The sequence below is a fragment of the Periplaneta americana genome, chromosome 8 (assembly GCF_040183065.1).
Source record: "Periplaneta americana isolate PAMFEO1 chromosome 8, P.americana_PAMFEO1_priV1, whole genome shotgun sequence".
NCBI classification, from domain to species: domain Eukaryota; kingdom Metazoa; phylum Arthropoda; class Insecta; order Blattodea; family Blattidae; genus Periplaneta; species Periplaneta americana.
This window is the reverse complement of record NC_091124.1, coordinates 115,673,670-115,694,136: the sequence shown is the minus strand read 5'-3', so window position 1 is coordinate 115,694,136 and position 20,467 is coordinate 115,673,670. Positions and strand designations below refer to the sequence as shown.

General features: G+C 35.7%; 1 protein-coding gene across 8 annotated transcripts in view; it reads right to left on the bottom strand.

Moving 5' to 3' along the window:
* LOC138704972 (myotubularin-related protein 10-B) overlaps positions 1 to 20,467 on the bottom strand; it is a 240,583-nt gene that overhangs the window by 88,741 nt on the left and 131,375 nt on the right. For all 8 annotated transcript variants that reach the window (XM_069833461.1, XM_069833457.1, XM_069833460.1 and 5 more), the window contains one exon: positions 18,072 to 18,217. In XM_069833461.1, the coding sequence (XP_069689562.1) occupies positions 18,072 to 18,217 (146 nt within the window). The remainder of the gene's footprint in view (positions 1 to 18,071; positions 18,218 to 20,467) is intronic.

The following is a 20,467-nucleotide window of genomic DNA, read 5'->3' as shown; positions in this document are numbered from 1 at the left end:
ATTGAATGTCATGAATTCACCTACAGAATAGAAGGCGTGAGAAATTAGGTACTTCTTTAATTTGGCCCTAAATAATCTTATGTTTTGAGTTTCATTTTTTATATCGATAGGGAGGCTATTAAAAATTTTTACTGTGATACAACGCACTCCTTTTTTATAGCACGATAGACTTGCCGATGGAGTATGAAAGTCATTTTTTTGACGTGTATTTATGCTATGAATTGTTCAATTAGTTACAAAGTTTTCACGATTACATAAGAGGAAGATCATTAATGAAAAGATATACTGACAAGCCATGGGCATTATTTGTAGTTTTTTGAAAATAGTCCTACAAAATTCCCTAGATTTGGCACCTACCATTATTCTAATTACTCTTTTTTGTAATAGAAATATACTGTTACTATCTGTGGAATTTCCCCAGAATATTATTCCAAAACTCATTATCAAGTGGAAGTATGCAAAGTATATTGTTTTTAAGGTATTGATATTTACTATCTTTTGCATAGATCTAATAGCAAAACAAGCTGAATTTAGTTTGGGGGTAATTTCTTTAATATGATTTTTCCAATTTAACACATTATCGATTTTTAAGCCAATAAATTTGGTTGTTGTTGTTTCTAATACGGATCTATTAATTACTGCGCTAGAAATTTGCGAGGTTGAATTTGCACAGGATTTAAATTGAATTATGTTGGTTTTGTTACAATTTAATACCAATTTATTGACTGAGAACCAGTCACATATTTTGAAGAGAATTTCCTCTGTTGAAGATTGGAATGTGTTGGAGTTATTGGCTGTAATTACTATACTTGTGTCATCTGCAAATAATATGGGATGACCTACATCTTTTATTAGGGGGGCAAGATCATTTATAAACACAAGAAAAAGTAGGGGACCTAATATTGATCCTTGAGGAATTCCATTATTAATAGTTCCCCATGTTGATGCAGATTTCATAGTTGTATTGATTTCAACTTTCTGTTTCCTATCTATGAGATATGAGTGAAACCACTGGTATGCAACACCTTTAATTCCATAATAATATAATTTATCTAGCAGCATTTTATGATTTATACAGTCAAATGCTTTGGATAAATCACAGAAAATCCCTCCAACTTGTAATTTTTTATTAACTGCCTCCAGAATTTTGTCAGTTAAACTAAATGTTGCGTTTTCTGTGCCTTTATTTTTCCTAAATCCAAATTGTTCTAGGACTAAAATGTTGTATCTTTCTAGATGATGATATAATCTTTTATACATTACATTTTCAAAGATTTTGGAGAAGACTGGTAGAAGTGATATGGGTCTGCAATTTTCTGGAGACGTTGTTTCTCCCTTTTTGAAGATAGGAATAACCACTGAATATTTTAATCTCTCGGGAAATATACCATTGAACATTGAATAGTTACATAAATAACTTAATGGCCCAGCTATAATATGTGAACTCACTTTCAATATTTTGCTTGTTATTTCATCATACCCTGAGGAGTTTTTTGACTTTAGATTTTTAATAATTGCAATTATTTCTTGTTTGTTTGTTGGAAATATTTGAATATTTGGGAATTTTGTCGGAAAATATTGTGTTAAAAAATCTAAACTGTTAGTAACATTAGCTTGGGGGATGTTGAGGTTATCAGTTATAGTAAGGAAATATTTGTTAAATATATTTGCAACTTCATTTGGGTCTGACATTTTTGTATTGTTAGATATAAGGATATAGCTTGTTACTTTACTTTTTGATCGTTAGTGTGATTCGAAGGGCTTTACCCACTTCAGAGAATGAATCTCCAAAAGAATAATCCATAAAAAAAAAAAAAAAAACTGAACAAATCACACAGAGGAAATGTCTTTAAATGTATCATTTCGATAGATCACTGATAGTTCGTTAATAAATTTTTCTTTCGAAATTAAAGGACAGTAATTTTTTACGAAAATATTAGTGAGGTCGGAGGGAAACTTATCTCTATATGAAGCTAATTTCTTTGGATCAAGCATATTAAAGCTGCAAAATTTATGTGATTGCAGGAAACTTAATTGAATTGGTCGATAATGATATTGCACATTTTTTTTGGCATCTACCGATAGGTTTACTTGCCTACTGAGTTTCAGCCTTTTTCTTGGAGGAAACGAACATTTTTCATCATCGACATTTATTTCATATCTATTAGTGTTCTCTCTTATTTCCATTACAGCTGACTCAAAATGTTGTAATGCGTCAGATATTCTCAATCTATTTGCAGTTTGCATCTGTATTATATTGTATAATATATCAAATGTTTAATTAAGTCATAAAAGAAATTTAGACCAAAAGTTTCTCTCACTGTTATATCATTCTATTCATTTGAGTCATCTGCCTCTTCAATCCTTTCGAAGTATTTAAATAGCTCCACTTTATTTCCCTTAACGGAGGATACAACTCAGGACTGAAAAGTTCCATTGTATTGCTGAAATGGTTGGTATGCGCTTACTGCACACAGATCCCAGTAGGTATTGCGTTAGGTGAAGTGGAAAAGAATGCTATGAATCCACTAATATTCGCAAAAAACAACTTCACTGATTTAATGTGTTTTGAACACATATTTTTTATAACTAAATTAAGTTGGTGGGCGTAGCACCATCTTATGCTTGAGCTATGAGTTTATTTTCTAAATTGGAAGGTTGTAGGCTTTGTTTTAGAACCTCGCTCAGACCGTTAGCTGTGCAGTTGTTCACAGAATAAATATCTGTGACAGTTGCTTCCATCCGTCAGGCGGGCCAGCTTGGACGGACCCCAACAAAGCATATATTTGTAACGGTAACTTCGTAACACTTCGTGAATTTATGTCGGTAGTGAATGCGACATTGCACGCCGCGCACCATGGTAGTTGAGCGATAAAGTGATTCAAATTGTGGGGCCCAAGCTCATAATATTTAGTGTCATACAATTTTGATGCTTTACTGACACACATCGTGTAATGTGATGAAATTTATTGAAACAAGTATGAATCCAGTACACTGTCTTGAACAAAATTTACGTAATTTAAATGTGAAAAAAAAAAATTATGGGGAACGAAATATAGGTGGAGCATGGGTCCCTAAGGACCGGCCACCCCTGATGAAGAGTGATGTGAGGAACAAATTCTTACTTGTGACTTTACAGGATGATAAAAAGGTAGGTTACGTTTCTTGTAAACATTGTTCAACTTTGTTGTCATTCTTTTCTGCTACAACTCATCTGAAGACACATGTGTAAATTTTGTCCAGAAAAAAGAAGACCTGATTATTTGTCACTTCATATGAAAGAGCGATTCCATGAAAATGTCATATCGATGTGATTTTTTAAAATTAACATGGGAATATTTTTGTTGAAGAAATATGTTTCTTTATAGTTTAATTTGACTTAGTGCATTAACTACTGTTTCAAATACTCTTTGTTTTAGTCTATCTTGTCATATTGCAAACACTTTAAAATGACGGAAGGGAAATGTATATTTAATATCACAATTTGGACACGTAAATTTGTTCTATTTCAATCCCTCTTTTTTGTATACCATATTTTGGTCTTTCTTTGAACTAAATATGAAATAGTTAGAGTATCCTAAGGTCTAAGTAACTTAAAAACGTTATAATTATTTGTACTGTAAGTTACGGTCAGTCAGTCACAATAAACATACAAAAACTCTTCCACACAGCATAATAACTGACAGGTTAAAATTTCCTGTGAGATTCTACATTATCACTATATCGCTAACAAAAAAGTATTAGAAAACTTTTTTCTAAAATTATTTCATTTTCCGCTGCAGCACCATTCCATTAGAAGTTTGTCATAAATGCAGAAAATAAATCCTTATTTTTTACGGTGTAAGCAAGACATCTGTGTATCTTATCTGTCACCTTCCATACAAGATAAGACATGTCAGTGAGATGACTTTGTACTGTGCTTCGTGTTTCTTACGACCCTGTTACGACAGATCGCATCTCACTCGAGAGCGCGACATTCGACAGAATTCAAGCGAGCGATTTAATTCCAATGCAGCCCGCTGTTGCAAACAGTGAAAATGATGGGAACTACATGCGATGCATACAAAAAGACTGGGTATAAGCTCAGAGTTCTTGGAAAAGGAAAAAATTGTATGAACTATTGGAGTTGATAAGCAGTGACAGATTTCCTTTTCTGCGACAACTATCTACTGTCTACTGTGTGTGTTCTTCCAGACACTATAGGATCGTGTGAACAAGGATTTAGTGAGATAAATCTTATAAAACAGATTCAGATCATTAGAAACAAATATTTTACATTTGATGATGCATAATATGAAAGAACCTGCATTAATGGAATCTGATCCTGTGGACGAGTGGATCTTTAGTAGCAAAATCAAAAGACACATTCAAGGTTATGAACGATCATGCAAAAATTAGATCATTTTATATAAAATTGTAAGTCTATGTTGAATAGTTCTTTGTACATTGTAATATGTAGCTGGCACTAGTGTTAGGCCTACTGTTTGTAGCTTTATGCCTAATACATATCATTAACATTTTTGACGAAATAAATGTTTAGAAAAAGAGTATTACCGAGGTCAATGCCAAGTAGCAACTCGTATTTACCTACTTACTTACTGGTTTTTAAGGAACCCGGAGGTTCATTGCTGCCCTCACATAAGCCCACCATTGGTCCCTATCCTGAGCAAGATTAATCCATTCTCTATCATCATATCCCACCTCCCTCAAATCCATTCTAATAATATTATCTTCCCATCTACATCTCAGCCTCCCTAAAGGTCTTTTTCCCTCCGGCCTCCCAACTAACAATCTATATGCATTTCTGGATTCGCTCATATGTACTACATGCCCATCACAAACATCTGGATTTAATGTTCCTAATTATGTCAGGTGAATAATACAATGCGTGCAGTTCTGTGTTGTGTAACTTTCTCCATTCTCCTTTAACTTCATCCCTCTTAGCCACAAATATTTTCCTAAGCACCTTATTCTCAAACACCCTTCACCTCTGTTCCTCTCTCAAAGTGAGAGTCAAAATTTCACAACCATAAAGAATAACCAATAATATAACTTTTATAAATTCTAACTTTCAGATTTTTTGACAGCAGACTGGATGATAAAAGCTTCTCAACCGAATAATAACATGCATTTCCCATATTTATTCTGTGTTTAATTTCCTCCCGAGTATCATTTATATTTGTTACTGTTGCCCCAAGATATTTGAACTTCTCCACCTCTTCAAAAGATAAATTTCCAATTTTTATATTTTCATTTCGTACAATATTCTCGTCACGAGACATAATCATATACTTTGTCTTTTTTGGGATTTACTTCCAAACCTATCTCTTTACTTGTTTCAAGTAAAATTTCCGTGTTTTCCCTTATCATTTGTGGATTTTCTCCTAACATATTCACGTTATCCACATAGACAAGCAGCTGACATAACCTGTTCAATTCCAAACCCTCTCTGTTATCCTGGACTTTCCTAATGGCATACTCTAGAGCAAAGTTAAAAAGTAAAGGTGATAGTGCATCTCCTTGCTTTAGCCCACAGTGAATTGGAAACGGATCTGACAGAAACTGACCTATACAAACTCTGCTGTACGTTTCACTGAGACACATTTTAATTAATCGAACTAGTTTCTTGGGAATACCAAATTCAATAAGAATATCATATAAAACTTCTCTCTTAACCAAGTCATATGCCTTTTTGAAATCTATGAATAACTGATGTACTGAACCCTTATACTCCCATTTTTTCTCCATTATCTGTCGAATACAAAATATCTGGTCAATAGTTGATCTATTACACCTAAAACCACACTGATGATCACCAATAATTTCATCTACATGTGGAGTTAATCTCCAAGGAATATTGGACAAAATTTTGTACGACGTCAACAAAAGTGATATTCCTCGAAAGTTACTACAGTTACTCTTGTCCCCCTTCTTAAAGATAGGTATGATTATGCACTCCTTCCATTGTTCTGGTACAATTTCCTTTTCCCAAATAGCGAGTACAAGCTTATAAATTTCGTTAGATAATGCGCTTCCACTCTCTTATATTAATTCTGCTGTAATTTGATTGATACCTGGAAACTTATAATTTTTCAGATTTTCTATCGCAATTCCGACTTCAGAAAGTGTGGGTTCGGGTATAAATGGCTCAGCAGTTTGTATTTCAATTTCATCCCGATCATTTCTATTTGGCCTATGTATATTTAGTAGTTGTCCAAAATAGTTTTTCCATCTGTTCAGGATTGAATGAGCGTCTGCAAGGAAGTCACCATTCTCATCCTTGATCACATTTACCCTTGACTGATACCCATTCTTGAATTCCTTTATGCCCTTATATAAATCTCTAATGTTTTTAATTTTACTATTTGTTTCTACCTCATTCACTTTTTCCTTCAAGTAATCTCTCTTTTTATTCCTAAGCGTACGATTTGCTTCCCGTCTTTTATTGCAATAATTATCTCTATTCGCCTCAACTGGGTCCTGTAAGAATTTCAATTTTGCCTGTTTCCTTCTTTCTACTACCATGCAACCATCTTCATCAAACCACGGCTTCTTTTTCCTAGTATCATAATAACCTATGCTCTGTTCAGATGCAATTTTGATATTATCTCGGATATTTCCCCACATGCTATTAACATCTAACTCTTCCTCAACTTCGTCAGAACTTGCTAATACGGCAAACCTATTTGAAATACTGTTGTCATCCCAGAGAATCAGTTCCATTCCGGGGCTTATTTGAAGGATTCGTAACAAGCTCTTTTTTACGGTGATGGGTTCTTAGCCTTTCACCCAACCCCCAAGCTGGAGGACCACCCCTCATCGGCTGTCCGCGACTGTTTATTCAATATATTCACAGCTACCCTCCATATATGGAGGCCGTCTCCACGATCCGCAACCTGAGGACACGCCATGCCGTGGTGATAGGGACCCACAATACATGGACCTGTATTTACGCCATTTTTTAGTAGGTTATTTTACAATGCTTTATCAACATCTTAGGTTATTTAGCGTCTGGATGAGATGAAGGTGATAATGCCGGTGAAATGAGTCCGGGGTCCAACACCGAAAGTTACCCAGCATTTGCTCATATTGGGTTGAGGGAAAACCCCAGAAAAAACCTCAACCAGGTAACTTGCCCCGACCGGGAATCGAACCCGGGCCATCTGGTTTCGCGGCTAGACGCGCTAACCGTTACTCCACATGTGTGGGCATATTTACGCCATCGAATATAATATGCATACCAATTTTTTAATTCTAAAATCTAGGGGGAAAAAAAAAAAAAAAAAAAAAAAAAAAAAAAAAATGGCAAATATAATGCATGTCTCTGCTCAAAACCACTCAAGATTTAAATTATATTATCAAGACAGGCTATAAAGGCACTCCCTTACCTGTAGCTATATGGGGCGTTCAGAGCACAAGGGAATCAAGTCCACATTTGGTCAACTGGGAGATATTTCGTCTGCACATACCTTAGATGAGGCTACTTTCAGAGCATAAAAGAATCATGTACTCACAATCTTTGCAATGGTGCAGATGTTTAAAATCACATTCACCTTTAATGGGTAATTAACTATACATAAAAGACTTCAAGCCTAATTTCTTTAAAAGTTTATTTTTGTGACTTGATTCCCTTGTGCTCTGAGCACATATGTCATATTCATCCACATTTGCAGTATCAGAACTAAAACTTCTGGTCAAAAGGTCTGGTCTGTGCCAGCATATTGATTGACAATAGGTTTGTTCCAGTACGGTTCAGAATTGATTCTAAACTGCCTGCTCATGTGCAGTAGCTCAATATGCGTTCCAACAAGATTAGAACTGATTCCGAACTGATAATGAACTTCCAGTTCCCTGTTCCAACGTGTTTTAGAACTCGTTCAGAATGAGTGAAATTGGTTCTCGATTAAGAGCAGGAACTGGGAATTCTGAACTGTTGACGCATGCACAGATGGTTTAATCTGAAGTTATAGTTAAAATGCTTCGAGACAATGCAAATTAAAATAAAAGAATAATTCATCATGAGTGATTTGGAAGGTGACAGCAATATATTTTACAAAGAATTAAGTTCGGAAAATGAATATAATTTTAATATGAGAAGAAACTCCGAAGACCATGAAAGAAGAGTTCAAGAAATGTTCCAACAATGTAAAATCCCGAACTAATTCTGACACTGTACACAACTGGCACATGCGTCGAAAGAAGTTCGGTAATAGGTATTATAATTGCTTGCTGGAACAAACCTTATGACTGTCATGCTACTCTTTCATCAGTAATTAATTATTGATAATTCTTTTGGTTTAATTAAAGACGCACAATTGCTGAGAGTTGTATTCATAAAATCTCACAACAAAAGAAAAATGTCATTAAGTCATTCTAGTAGTTAAAATATTATTCTATCGTTGTCAAAAATGGACAAGAAATACGAATGAGAAGTGCGCAAAAGACAAGAAAACACCAACTCGCAGTAAGTTAGTCGTTTCTGTCAGTTCTTTCCCATCACATTCTGTAATATAAATAGAGTGTTAATTTTAATTTATTCGAGTCTGAGTGTTTGATACGTTTTCAAGACGACATTGTCAAAAAAGGTGCATAATATAATCCCATAAATATGGTACAGTGTGTGTTCATTGTTAAGATGTGGCCGGCTTTGAAATTCCTGGAAATTCAAAGCTGCCCATTCTTGTCTCCACACGTGTTTGCTTCAGTAAATCAGTCTGTGTCAGTGGGAGAATCAATTCAAAGAGGGGGAAGAAGTATGTGAAGAGGGAAGAAATAGAACATTTTAAAACAATGACCATAGCTGTGACCGCACTGAATACAACTGTCCTAACATCCCTCCAAACTGAATATATTTTGACAGTAGATTCAACCTGATATGACGAGAAGGTTGCTGATTAGTTTTTGAAATTCAATGAGCGAAAGAAAGAGGTAACTGACTTCATTTTGTAAAATAATCACGTGTTATTAATTATGGTATTACAGATGTAATTAAATTCCATTTCAGTTATACGTTTTTCTCACATACATTTTTTCTTCAGATCCCATAAGAACGTATAAATGAAGTTTCACTGTATATATGAATGCAATCATAAGATAATTCAAACAAAGACATGATTATATGCCTATAAACAGGAATTCCAATTTAAATACATTGATTTTCGCAGATGACTTAGTCTTATTCACTACTTCAAAAGATTACGTACGACGATCAGTCTGTAATCCTCACTAGTAGCAGCAACATATTTTATGGAATTGTTGTTGTTGTTTAGTCAACTGTCCGAAGACACCAACAAGACATCACTCATGAGGCAACTAGGCCAGGCGATAATGGGTTAGGATGGCCAGTTCCCTTCCCCCTCTTTATGGAATTATGAACTGAAAAAAAAAATAATGGCTTTCTGTGACAAGGACAATGTACAAAGCAAAATTTTTATTTATAGTAAAACCTTGGAAAGAGTAAATTAATTATATTATCTTGACTACGAACTTTTTCTTGAAGAATCAGATATAAACAACAAAATTCTAAAATTTAGTAAGTCCTTAGGCATATTAAACAATGTCATGAAACCTCTCGTCCAAAGACACACATGCACTCATTTATATAAAACATTAGCCAGACCTATCCTCTGCTATGGGAATGAAGCATGGACTCTACAGCAAAGAGACAAACAAAGAACTGCTACCAATGAGATTAAGTTCATGTGCTGGACAGCAGGCTACACCAAGTGGGACCATTTAAGAAATGAAGATGTCCTACGTGAACTCAATATGGAATCTATACTGAAGTATGTTCACCAATATTAGCACAACTGGTTACAACACATTAACTACATGCTCAGAACAAGAATCCCTATGACGAACCTAAATTACAGCCACATAAGTCATTGGGACGACCCAGGAAGGGGAGGAATGAGAATTTTCTGTAGGACTACGACCTGCTAGGAAGAAGAGGAAGAAGCTATTAGGGGCACAAATGAAGAATTTTACTTGGTTAAGAAAACTGTTTGTACCAATAAAAACCTCATGCCTATTCTCAAAGAAAAGACTGGCTGGGACGGTGCAGCACATCACTACAATGATTCATTAATGCCCAGTTCCATAAAATTCGAGATATCTATTTCATAATTATCTGTTCCATAACTTTATGAAACAGATAAGCCTGTGCCCTAAAGCAAAACTATCCATTTGATAACATGCTTTAAATTTGATCATTACATAGTGACATGTGTTTCCAGTTCGATTTTAGCAGTCTTGCAAACTTAGTGAATTTGAACTTCAATTTAGGTACAAAATATTACACATTTAATAATGTTTTTTTTTAGTTGGCTATTTAACGACGCTATATCGACTACTAGGTTATTCAGCGTCAATGAATTGATGATAGTGAGATGGTATTTGGCGAGATGAGGCCGAGGATTCGCCATAGCATAGATTACCTGGCATTCACCTTATGGTTGGGGAAAACCTCGGAAAAAAAACCCAACCAGGTAATCAGCCCAAGTGGGGATCGAACCCGCGCCCGAGCGTAACTTCATACTGGAAGGCAAGCACCTTTAACCGACTGAGCCACGCCTGTTTTTATTAATGTTGATATAGAAGCTTATCGACTCTTTAACTTATCATGGGACAAAAACATAATATTCATCATGATGATACAAGTATTTAACGACTTCAGCACAGTTTCTTTAAGGCCTTTCATGAATTGGAGTTGCCAATACTTGTTGTATGTAATTACTTGCTGTAAAAATGACAACTAAATGTGGAAGAAATTTCTACGATTTTTAAAAGAATTTAATTATGGAAATATTTTTTGCGTATCTTACACTTTTCTGTTATTATATTTCAATAGCTCTTAGTAGGAAAAGATTGTCATCTATTCATGCTGCTGAAGTTTCTATGTACTTATAGGGTATCATCAGATTTGATGGTAATAAAATAGATATAGGCATAAAGAGAGCTGACAAAAATATATAAACTACAATATGTGGCAAAACAAACGACACTGAAATGTTAGTCAATTGCGTTGGTACAGTATGTATTCAAAATGTGTACCTCATGTGCCACACATTGTTCGTAAGTTTCTGACGATTATTGAACATGTTGATGAATAAGGACACAAAATATGACGTTATCTTCTTGTGTAATTCGAAAATATTTGTAGGTGGGTCATCTGTCTTGAAAACTGATTCTTTCAACATGCCACATATGTAGGCATTTGGGGCTGTGGGATCCAGGGAGCAGGAAGGATAAGGAAATGGAGTTCCACGAGAAATTAGACGATCTCCAAAGTGTCGTTGCAGAAGGGCAAGTGATTCCCCAGCAGTGTGGACTGTAGCTCCAACTTGCTGCATCCATTGTCATTGAAGGGGTAAGTTTCTGGTGTGACAAAATCGGCGTAAATCCCACATGAGTGAGGTAATAATGAGGTCTCTCTAGAATATTTAGTTTTATTGTTTTTGGATTCTGTGCAGTATCCTCGATGAAATAAGGGCCCAATATTCCATGACTGGACACAGAGCACCAAATCGTAACCTGCACACTGTGCAATAGTTTTTGTATAACGACATTGGACCATTCAAACTCTAAAAAACGAGTTGTTTCATCTGAAAACCGTATGTTGCAGAATAAATTTGAATTCTGATACATCATGGACACCATTCGACTGCAATACTGTAATCAAGCTTCCTCATCCCTTTTTGTTAGGTGCTGAACAACTTGAATGCAGTATGCAAATCCACCCAGCTCTTTACACATCCGTCGAACAGACCTATTGCTCAAACCAAGTTTCAGTGATGTTCATCATAGACTACACTTTGGGGACTGTAACACCTATTGGAGAAGTCGTCCATGATTCTCGTTTGTGGTTACGGTTATTGAGTGCCCTGTTTTCCCCTTTCGTTGACTTAAGACTGATCCTGTAACACGGAACTTGTCAACAACAGCTAACATTGCTCTGTTATTTGGTGCCTCCTTATTAAATCGCTTCACATACTGCAATGTGAAGCAAACTTGGCACATTTTGACGTCCTATCTGTATGACCAGAAATAATGTTCCACGATAAACACCTGCTCCTCTGTTGTGAGAACCATAACTGCAGAAATCAACATAACATTGAATTCACAATATGTCAAACTATTATCAAATACCTTACTATAATAATACCGGACAGCTAGTAGTTCTGCAAGTGAATGACGCTGGTGCTGCTACCTAGGTGGCCGGTGTGGAGATACTCGCAAAACAAGCTGTAATCAACTGCAATGTATATTGTTGCCAGGCTAGTTAATAGTTTTATTAATTAGTGCTGTGTTAAAATGTCAGGGTGTATATGTGCTGTTTATAATTACTACAATTACAGCATTACAAACTGCTCCAAATCATTCTTTCGATTTGCGAGGGTTCATAAAACGTGAGTCAACAACATTCCTTGGTAGGCTTAATTCCTTCGTCTTTGTGTTGACAGAAAAATAAAAATTAGCTTTTTTATTTAGGCCTAATGAAGGATTAGAAGTTAAAATATATTTGAAATTTTAAGGTTTTATCAAATTAAGTTTTACTGTTGTTCACATTCCTTTACTAATTATTACAAGCATCAGATTACTACCAATTTTATCTTTGCAGTTGTCAGCAATGCGTATATAAAGGTAAATTCATTCTTAATGTCAGAACCGATTTTGTCTCACTAAACCAAAGAAAAAATATGTAACAATTACGGAAAGTAATATGAAGTATGCAATATTTCTCATAATATGCTGCTTTGATATAAGATAATAATATTACATTAAATACTATTCAAAATTTCTAAAGTGTTTCATATATTATTTCACATTAGTACCTCATGTTTTAAACAATAGTCCGATTCCCGCTATGTTAATATTTGTATTTGTGGACGTAATTCCACGCCGCTCCGCTAGATGTCAAGTCCGCAATATTTCGCACTCACATCAATGCTGCTAGTATACAGCTGTACGGTATTATTATAGCATGGCCGACTTGATGTTCCCTTCACTTCTTTGTATATGGTCTTGACAATAGTAATCTTATTCTGAAATTGCTTAGTTTCTCAATTCCACCACGAGGTGCTGTCTGCCAAGGTTTGGTGTCCACAGAGGAAATACTTAATATGAATTAAAATAAATAATTAAAGAGTAATAATAACACTTATGAATAATAAATATGAACATAATAAGTATTATTATGTTTAGTTCTGTTAATTATGGTAAAAGCGCGAGTTTAAAAGCAGGGAAGGTAACACATAGTAACCTGTTCAGTCTAAGTAACATGATGACAGAGGCGTAATTTTGTAGTTCATTCACTGGGTAGCAACCCTAGGCTAAACTGCGATGTTTCAAAGTAATCACTTGGGTAATTATTTACCATAACTTGTACTAAGTTTTATAATTTCACTCACTGCACTGATACATTCCACTTGATATTGCAGATTCAAGAATCATAGTTTCAAGATTTTGCGACTCAGTGGATTATAAGCCGCATTCTTCGAAGGAACAAGCTTTTCAGTTAAAGCTGCTGCAACGCTATCTAGAAGTGGCCTAACAAATTTCACAGTAATGATATAAGCACGTCGTTTTTGGCCGTTTCATCACAAATTGGCATTGCAAGAGAGGGCATCTACATAGTAAAGGCTCAATTTCCAAACACAAATTTTCAAGTCAGCCAATATTACACCTACAAGGTCTACTGCTACTGCTACTGCTACTGCTACTGCTACTGCTACTACTACTAATAATAATAATAGTAATAGTAATAGATTAGCTTATATTTTATATTTTTAATAGATGGATGTTAACAACCTAGAGTCCTTAGCCTAATTCGTCTTGAATTTCAATTCTTTATGTTTTGTCAATTTAAGGCTTAGGCCTAACTTTTCATGACTTCTTTTCACTTTTATTGATAACTGGTTTGAAATGTTTTTCCCTTGTTCAAGTCCAGTGGCGAAGCTTCAGGGTAGGCAGGGTAAGCTGAGCTTTCCCAAACATTTTCGAAGGACAAGATCAATTTAGAATTTAGTTAATTAAAAACAAAAGTGTTTCCGCGTTTCGTTTACCTTTTAGTGACGCAAAGCATGGTCTAGATCACTATTTCCGAACTATGTCTTCATTCCAGCTTACCCAAAAATTTTGTCACGCTTCGGTTTCAACACCTTTGTATAGTTATTAATGATGGAATTTCTTCTACACTGTCATCTTTCATATATAAGAAAATAACATAGTCACCTTAAACAACAGTCATAAATGAAACCACACTTCTTTCCTGAATATCACTTTGAAATTGATCAAAAATGCTAATAATCTCCCTTTCACACCATTTCCTGAAAAATTCTTCTTCTCTCCCCATCTGTTCCCCTTTCCGTTGATGTGGATTCTTTCTGGGCACTAGAATGACTGACAGTATGGTATGAAAGTTGGTTAGGAAATATGATTCTTTAGGCGCTCATGGGTAAGATTCGAAATTTCCTAAGGAATACGAAAAACATCACCATTTATGATAGAAAAAATATCTTTCCTAATAACTAATCTAGGTTCAAAATGTTTTATGTTTACCACTGTCATTTTAGGAGGATAGGAACTGGCCACCCTACCCCATTATCTCTTGGCTTGTTGGTATCATTTGTGACGTTCAGACCTGTCTTTGGAGAGTTGACTAAACAATAAACTGTCATTTCCTTAACTTGAAAATTGTCAAGATTATGCACCTAAACCATTTGTCGCGTAGTAAAGTTGTATTTTTTCGGGAACTTAAATGCTGAAATATGAGACACAGATCCATTATTAGAATTACAACCCAGTATACAACACGAACGGCCCATTTCACGACATAATTAACACAAGAAAACATCATAACATAACCACGTGGTAATCATGCTTGGACCGCTACCGGTGCCATTTTGGCCACTATCAATACCTACATTAAGGTCTGAGTATTGGAGACATTCTTGGGTTTATGTAGTCAATAACTGTTATGCGACATTTCAGAAATATGTCTTATTGAACAAATAGTGCTATGGAATAGATATCTGAAGTTCCAAAAAACCATCCATAAAAGTGTGAGATTTGTATGGAAACAAGTGCCAAATAACAGAAAATTCCTAATTGAGCAGCATGATACTATAGAATGGCGAGCAAAGTATCTTATCCAAATAAAATAATATAAAGAAAATAATCCAAATAAAAGAATATAGTGAAAATAGCAAAGAAATCTTTTATTTGGAAAAGTCCTGGATTGACAATAATCTCACAATGAGAACATGTTGGCAAAAGCCAATGATGTCATGGGATTAATAGAATGGGGTGTTCCAACAAAGCAGCTTATTACTGGAAATATCAGTTCCTGAAACACTTTTCTTTCTGGGATTACAGCTGATATTCTGAGTTGGAACTGCCACTGGTGATTACCACGGACTGACAAATTCAGAGAATTTCGAGAAATGGTTGAGTGAGAGAGTTTTCCCATAAATGAAGCCTGCTTCCGTCATTGTGATGAATAACCCTCCAGATCATACCATATAAGAGGCCAAGGATCATCAAAATTTGAGGTGAAAGCAGTGATGCTTCAGTTGCTTCTGAGAAACAGTGTGAACGTTGAGATGTACATGCGAAAATTGATATTAATCTCCCTAATCGAGCAGCACAGATCAAATAAAAAATATACAGAGTCGACAAATTTTATCAGAACATAATGCTCTCACAGTACTCAGACTACAACCCTATACTCTGATATGGGCCCCACTGAGCTTGCATGAGAAAATGAAACATTATGTAAGGGAGCACAATGTAACAGGCCACATATCAATGGATCATCTCTTGCGCCTAACAAACTAACCAACTTAACATTTTAATCACATATTGTTTCTACAGGGCATGGACTAAAGCACAGTTCCTCTTCCCTCTCCACAATTTTACAATTGTAGCACGTCCAAATGGGGCAAAGTGGAAGATGTTGCATTGTGACTGCACCACAGACAATTAAAATGTTATCATATGGATGAATGATAAAAATAATAATTGACATCTTGCATCACAAGGTTCGTTATGGAGAATTGTTCTTGTTTAGTCAACTGTCCGTAGACAGGTTTGGACCTCATAAGTGATGCCAATAAGGTATCATTCATGAGACAACTAAGCCAGAAGGTAATGGGGTAGAGTGGCCAGTTCCTTTTCCCCTCCATTGCATATATCGCTGACTAGAGTAACATATTACACTAATCAGACTTAAGATGTACACAAAAAATATTGTTATTCCTCTGACATGTATCCTCAAATAAGATATACTGCCTGATAACAGATATATACATATCAGCCAGAACCTCAATCAGGTTATTGGTCTTAAAATTCACTTTTTAAAAACATTTATAGGCCTACTTATTATAGTCAAATTGAGGGTGCAAAAGCATGATGACCAAAGCTCGGAACTTGGGGACTTGTGTCTTTGAACGTAGCTAAGCGACCGGACTTCAATGTCAACAAACTCCCGCTTCCAGCACAGAGGTACTGTCAGGTCTGCTATAAAGGTGGTTCCTGGCCGGAACAACATATTGATAATATTATTGCAGCTTGAAACACGTAATTTTAAAGAATATATATATATATATATATATATATATATATATATATATAAACATGTAAAATATATCAAATTTACAGTTCTGCTCTGTACATTTTATTACAGTGTATGACTACATGGATTCGAAGATTTTCGAACCCATAACTTCTTCGTCTGTTAGTTAAACATGATTTGAAACGAAAGAAACTTATTTTCACGTCACGTGAAGTGACGGGAGCAAACTTAAAATACTGAATGTTTTCACTGTCACTGTTTCCTGTTCGATTTTCAGCAGTTGCTACCTGATCTCGTATCCGAGAAAGATAAGTATCCTAAATTTTTCTCGAAAATAGTTTTCAATTTCTATGTCACTACTAGGGAAGGTTCCACTACGACTTGATCCATGGCTATGGACAAATTTTCCACCGATTTAAGAGACTGCAATGTCTTTGAATGAATGCCAGTTTCCAGTCTCTAGTTTATGTGTGGCACAGCTTACAAAATATAAACTCTTCATTCGAAGAAAATAATGTATCTCCTCAGAATTCCTCCACGAAATTCTGTACCTAAAATTTATGAAATATATTTTCAAACTTCTATAATACCCATTCGAATAACACGTATTTTCTCATTCCTCTAGCAGACAGTTTACCTGTAATTCTCTGAATGTCATTTGCTTCGACACGACACAGTTTCTTCGTTCGTCTTCTTGCCATTCGATGTGACCACTTTCTTAGTACATACGACTATCCCTGAGCACTTGCAGGGTGAGCTTTGTATACGTTGTACCTGTAACCTTACTCATGCGCACGACACACAAGTCCCCAAGTTCCGAGCTTTGATGATGACAAGGTAACAGATTATTACAGAATTTTTGTTAAACGCTGCACTTATAATATCAGACTTTCACTGTAATAACCTTTTTTGTGTGACGTTTTATATCTAGACAACTTCAAGTAGATATTCTTAGGAGAAATGATCCACATATGCTTACGTTAATTACAATGATGGCAAAAATAATGGCGAAGAAAGGCTGAATGGAGGAAGAGGCAGAGAGGATAAGGTGGTAATGCTTTTTTCCTAATTTGTGTGTTATTAAATAATTGTTCAGAATTACGACTGTGTAATACAAATAATATGAATTACAAGTGAAGAATACAGAGGAAAATCCTGATAAGTGACATTTTACTGTTTTTAAAGAAAAACAAATTAAAAGTTTATTGTCTCTGAGTTATCATCCTTCAAATTCTCTGGACTAATCAGGTTGTTATTTTGTAAAGTTAAACCACACTACCTGAAGTATTACAGAAAATCGATAATTTTGAACTTAATAGATTTTTGCCCTGGATTCTTTAATTATTACAAACGAGAAAATTATAATATTGGCTACTGAATATTTTGCCTTTTCATGTAACTTACACTTCTAACTTTTATAAAATATAGTAGGTATTTAATCTTATTTCTATTGGCGTTTTTCCTCAATGACAAACAAGTAATAAATAATGTTTCTAACCTGGTGCACATAACTCTCGGAGTTTCATGAAGCTGAGTTGAACATCCTTAGGATTTGGAAGATCCTTGCTTAAGTCTAACAGTAATGGTTGTTTTCGCTGAGGATGTGACTTTCTCACATTTTCTAACATCACATTTTCTTTTACTCTGTCAACAAAAAAAATATATATATATTATATATATATGAAGCGTGCATTTCCAGAACGTTGTAAGTACCAATTTGTAAAGTTTACAGTAGGAACAAAAATAGTTTTATAAGGTACATACAACGTTGTGACTTGCACAACCTGAAAGTGCACTACTTTATTATTTTGGGCAGCACTTTCTTCATAACCTTTCGTACTATTGTCAAACAGGGCACCTACAACTGATATATGCGAAAAAATAGATTCTCCCGGTTTCGGCACTTACAACATTATGGAAATGCACGCTTCATATATACAGTATTCATATTCATATTCATATCTATCATCATATGGCTTTCAGGTAGCGGTTTCCCTCACATTTCTGCATATGGTCCACCACGGGGGAGGGAGGGAGAGAGGGGGGGAGGGAGAGATGGGAAGAGGGAGGAGAGATGGAGAGAGAGGGGAAGAGGGAGAGAGAGCGGAAGAGAGAGATGGAGAGAGAGAGAGGTGTGTGTGTGTTTGTACATCTTGTAAAACTTTACCACTAAGAATACTTTAATTGTGTGGAGCTGGATTAGTAGCTTCTACTGTGCAGCTCATAAGGCACTCACCAAACAATCTCTTGTAACATAACTCAATATTTTCACTAACAAGGGAAGTATCCCAGGTCGAATGGCTAAAACTCACTGGAAACTCATTTAAAATATGTTGTACCTGTTCGAATAGTTATAAATGCCATTCAACTGTAAAATTATATGTATGACCGCTAGCACCATTTGAGGATCAGCATACTAGCCTCGCTGCATCGTAGCTGTATAGACAGTACAAGCGAGACTGTTGCGGTACTCAGTAATGAAGTGCACATACTAATGGCAGACACGAGCAGGCTTAAGCTAATTAATCCTGTGAACGTTGTTAACCTGCTGCACGAAAAGGTATGTCGAAATTACACACCAGATAATGAGGATGTAACTGGAGTGGAGGATGAGCCATTTTCATGTATGTTACATGACATCATAATTCAAAAATACTATGGGAACTTAACAGAAATACATACTGACACATTGGATAGGAACAGTGATCGTGAGTCTGATGGAGGAGAAGAAACAGTACATGGTTATGAGAGTTTCAACAGCTCTGAAACATCTTCTCCAGCAAATTAAAGAACTGCAAGTCAAAGTGAATATGCACTTTCACCCCAAAATATCACGATCCAGTGTGCTAGACTGTATTTATGAGGATTATTTTAATGGTGGTTATAATTCTTACAGGAAACTGATGAACTGTTATAGCTGCATTTGTTCGAAATTCAACTGCAAGGTAATTTTAGATTGTGTGACATGCAAAAGGCAAGATCCAGGTCACTACAAAGGAAAACAAAATCTAAAAAATTGAAGGCTGTAAAAGAGTCTGTAAGAGCAGAGTTTGACAGACCCAGAGAGTATGGATCAGTAGTCCACTATTGGCACATTCACGCGAGGGCTCTGGAAGCTGCTAGAGCAGTTGCTCTGGACAATTTGAAAGCTTCTTTGCATTTCGTCAGTGGCTTCAAAGAAGAATATAACATTTCGTCCAGGCATATCACTACATTCATGGCTTGCAAAGAGATTGAAGAAGACTATTATTAGGCAGAGAGCAGAAACATTTGTGACAGATGTGAACACGTTCATTAAAGACAAAAACATAGTTAAGGAACACGTGTGGAGTAGTGACTAGAGCCAATTTTTTTAATGAACTATCATCTTCTTCAACACTATCACACAGAGGTGAAAAATCAACAGCTGATGTGGTACAGTCTGTTCAAAGCTCCACACACAGTTACACAATAGATGTGGCTGTGTCCCTGGATGATAGATTAGCGAACCTTCTTTATATTTGTTTGCAGGAAACATCGGAGACGTTTGGTCAGCAGGTTGCAAAGAAACTAGCAACAATGTGTCCATGGAACATCCATGTTGGAGTAGAAGTGGAATGTTATGTTATGTTTTATTTAACGACGCTCGCAACTGCAGAGGTTATATCAGCATCGCTGGATGTGCCAGAATTTTGTCCCGCAAGAGTTCTTTCACATGCCAGTAAATCTACTGACATGAGCCTGTCGCATTTAAGCACGCTTAAATGCCATCGACCTGGCCCGGGATCGAACCCGCAACCTTGGGCATAGAAGGCCAGTGCTATACCAACTCGCCAACCAGGTCGACTAGTAGAAGTGGAAAAATGATCAAAGAGCACATGAAAAGCTTTTTATATTTGGTCCTCGGTGAACATG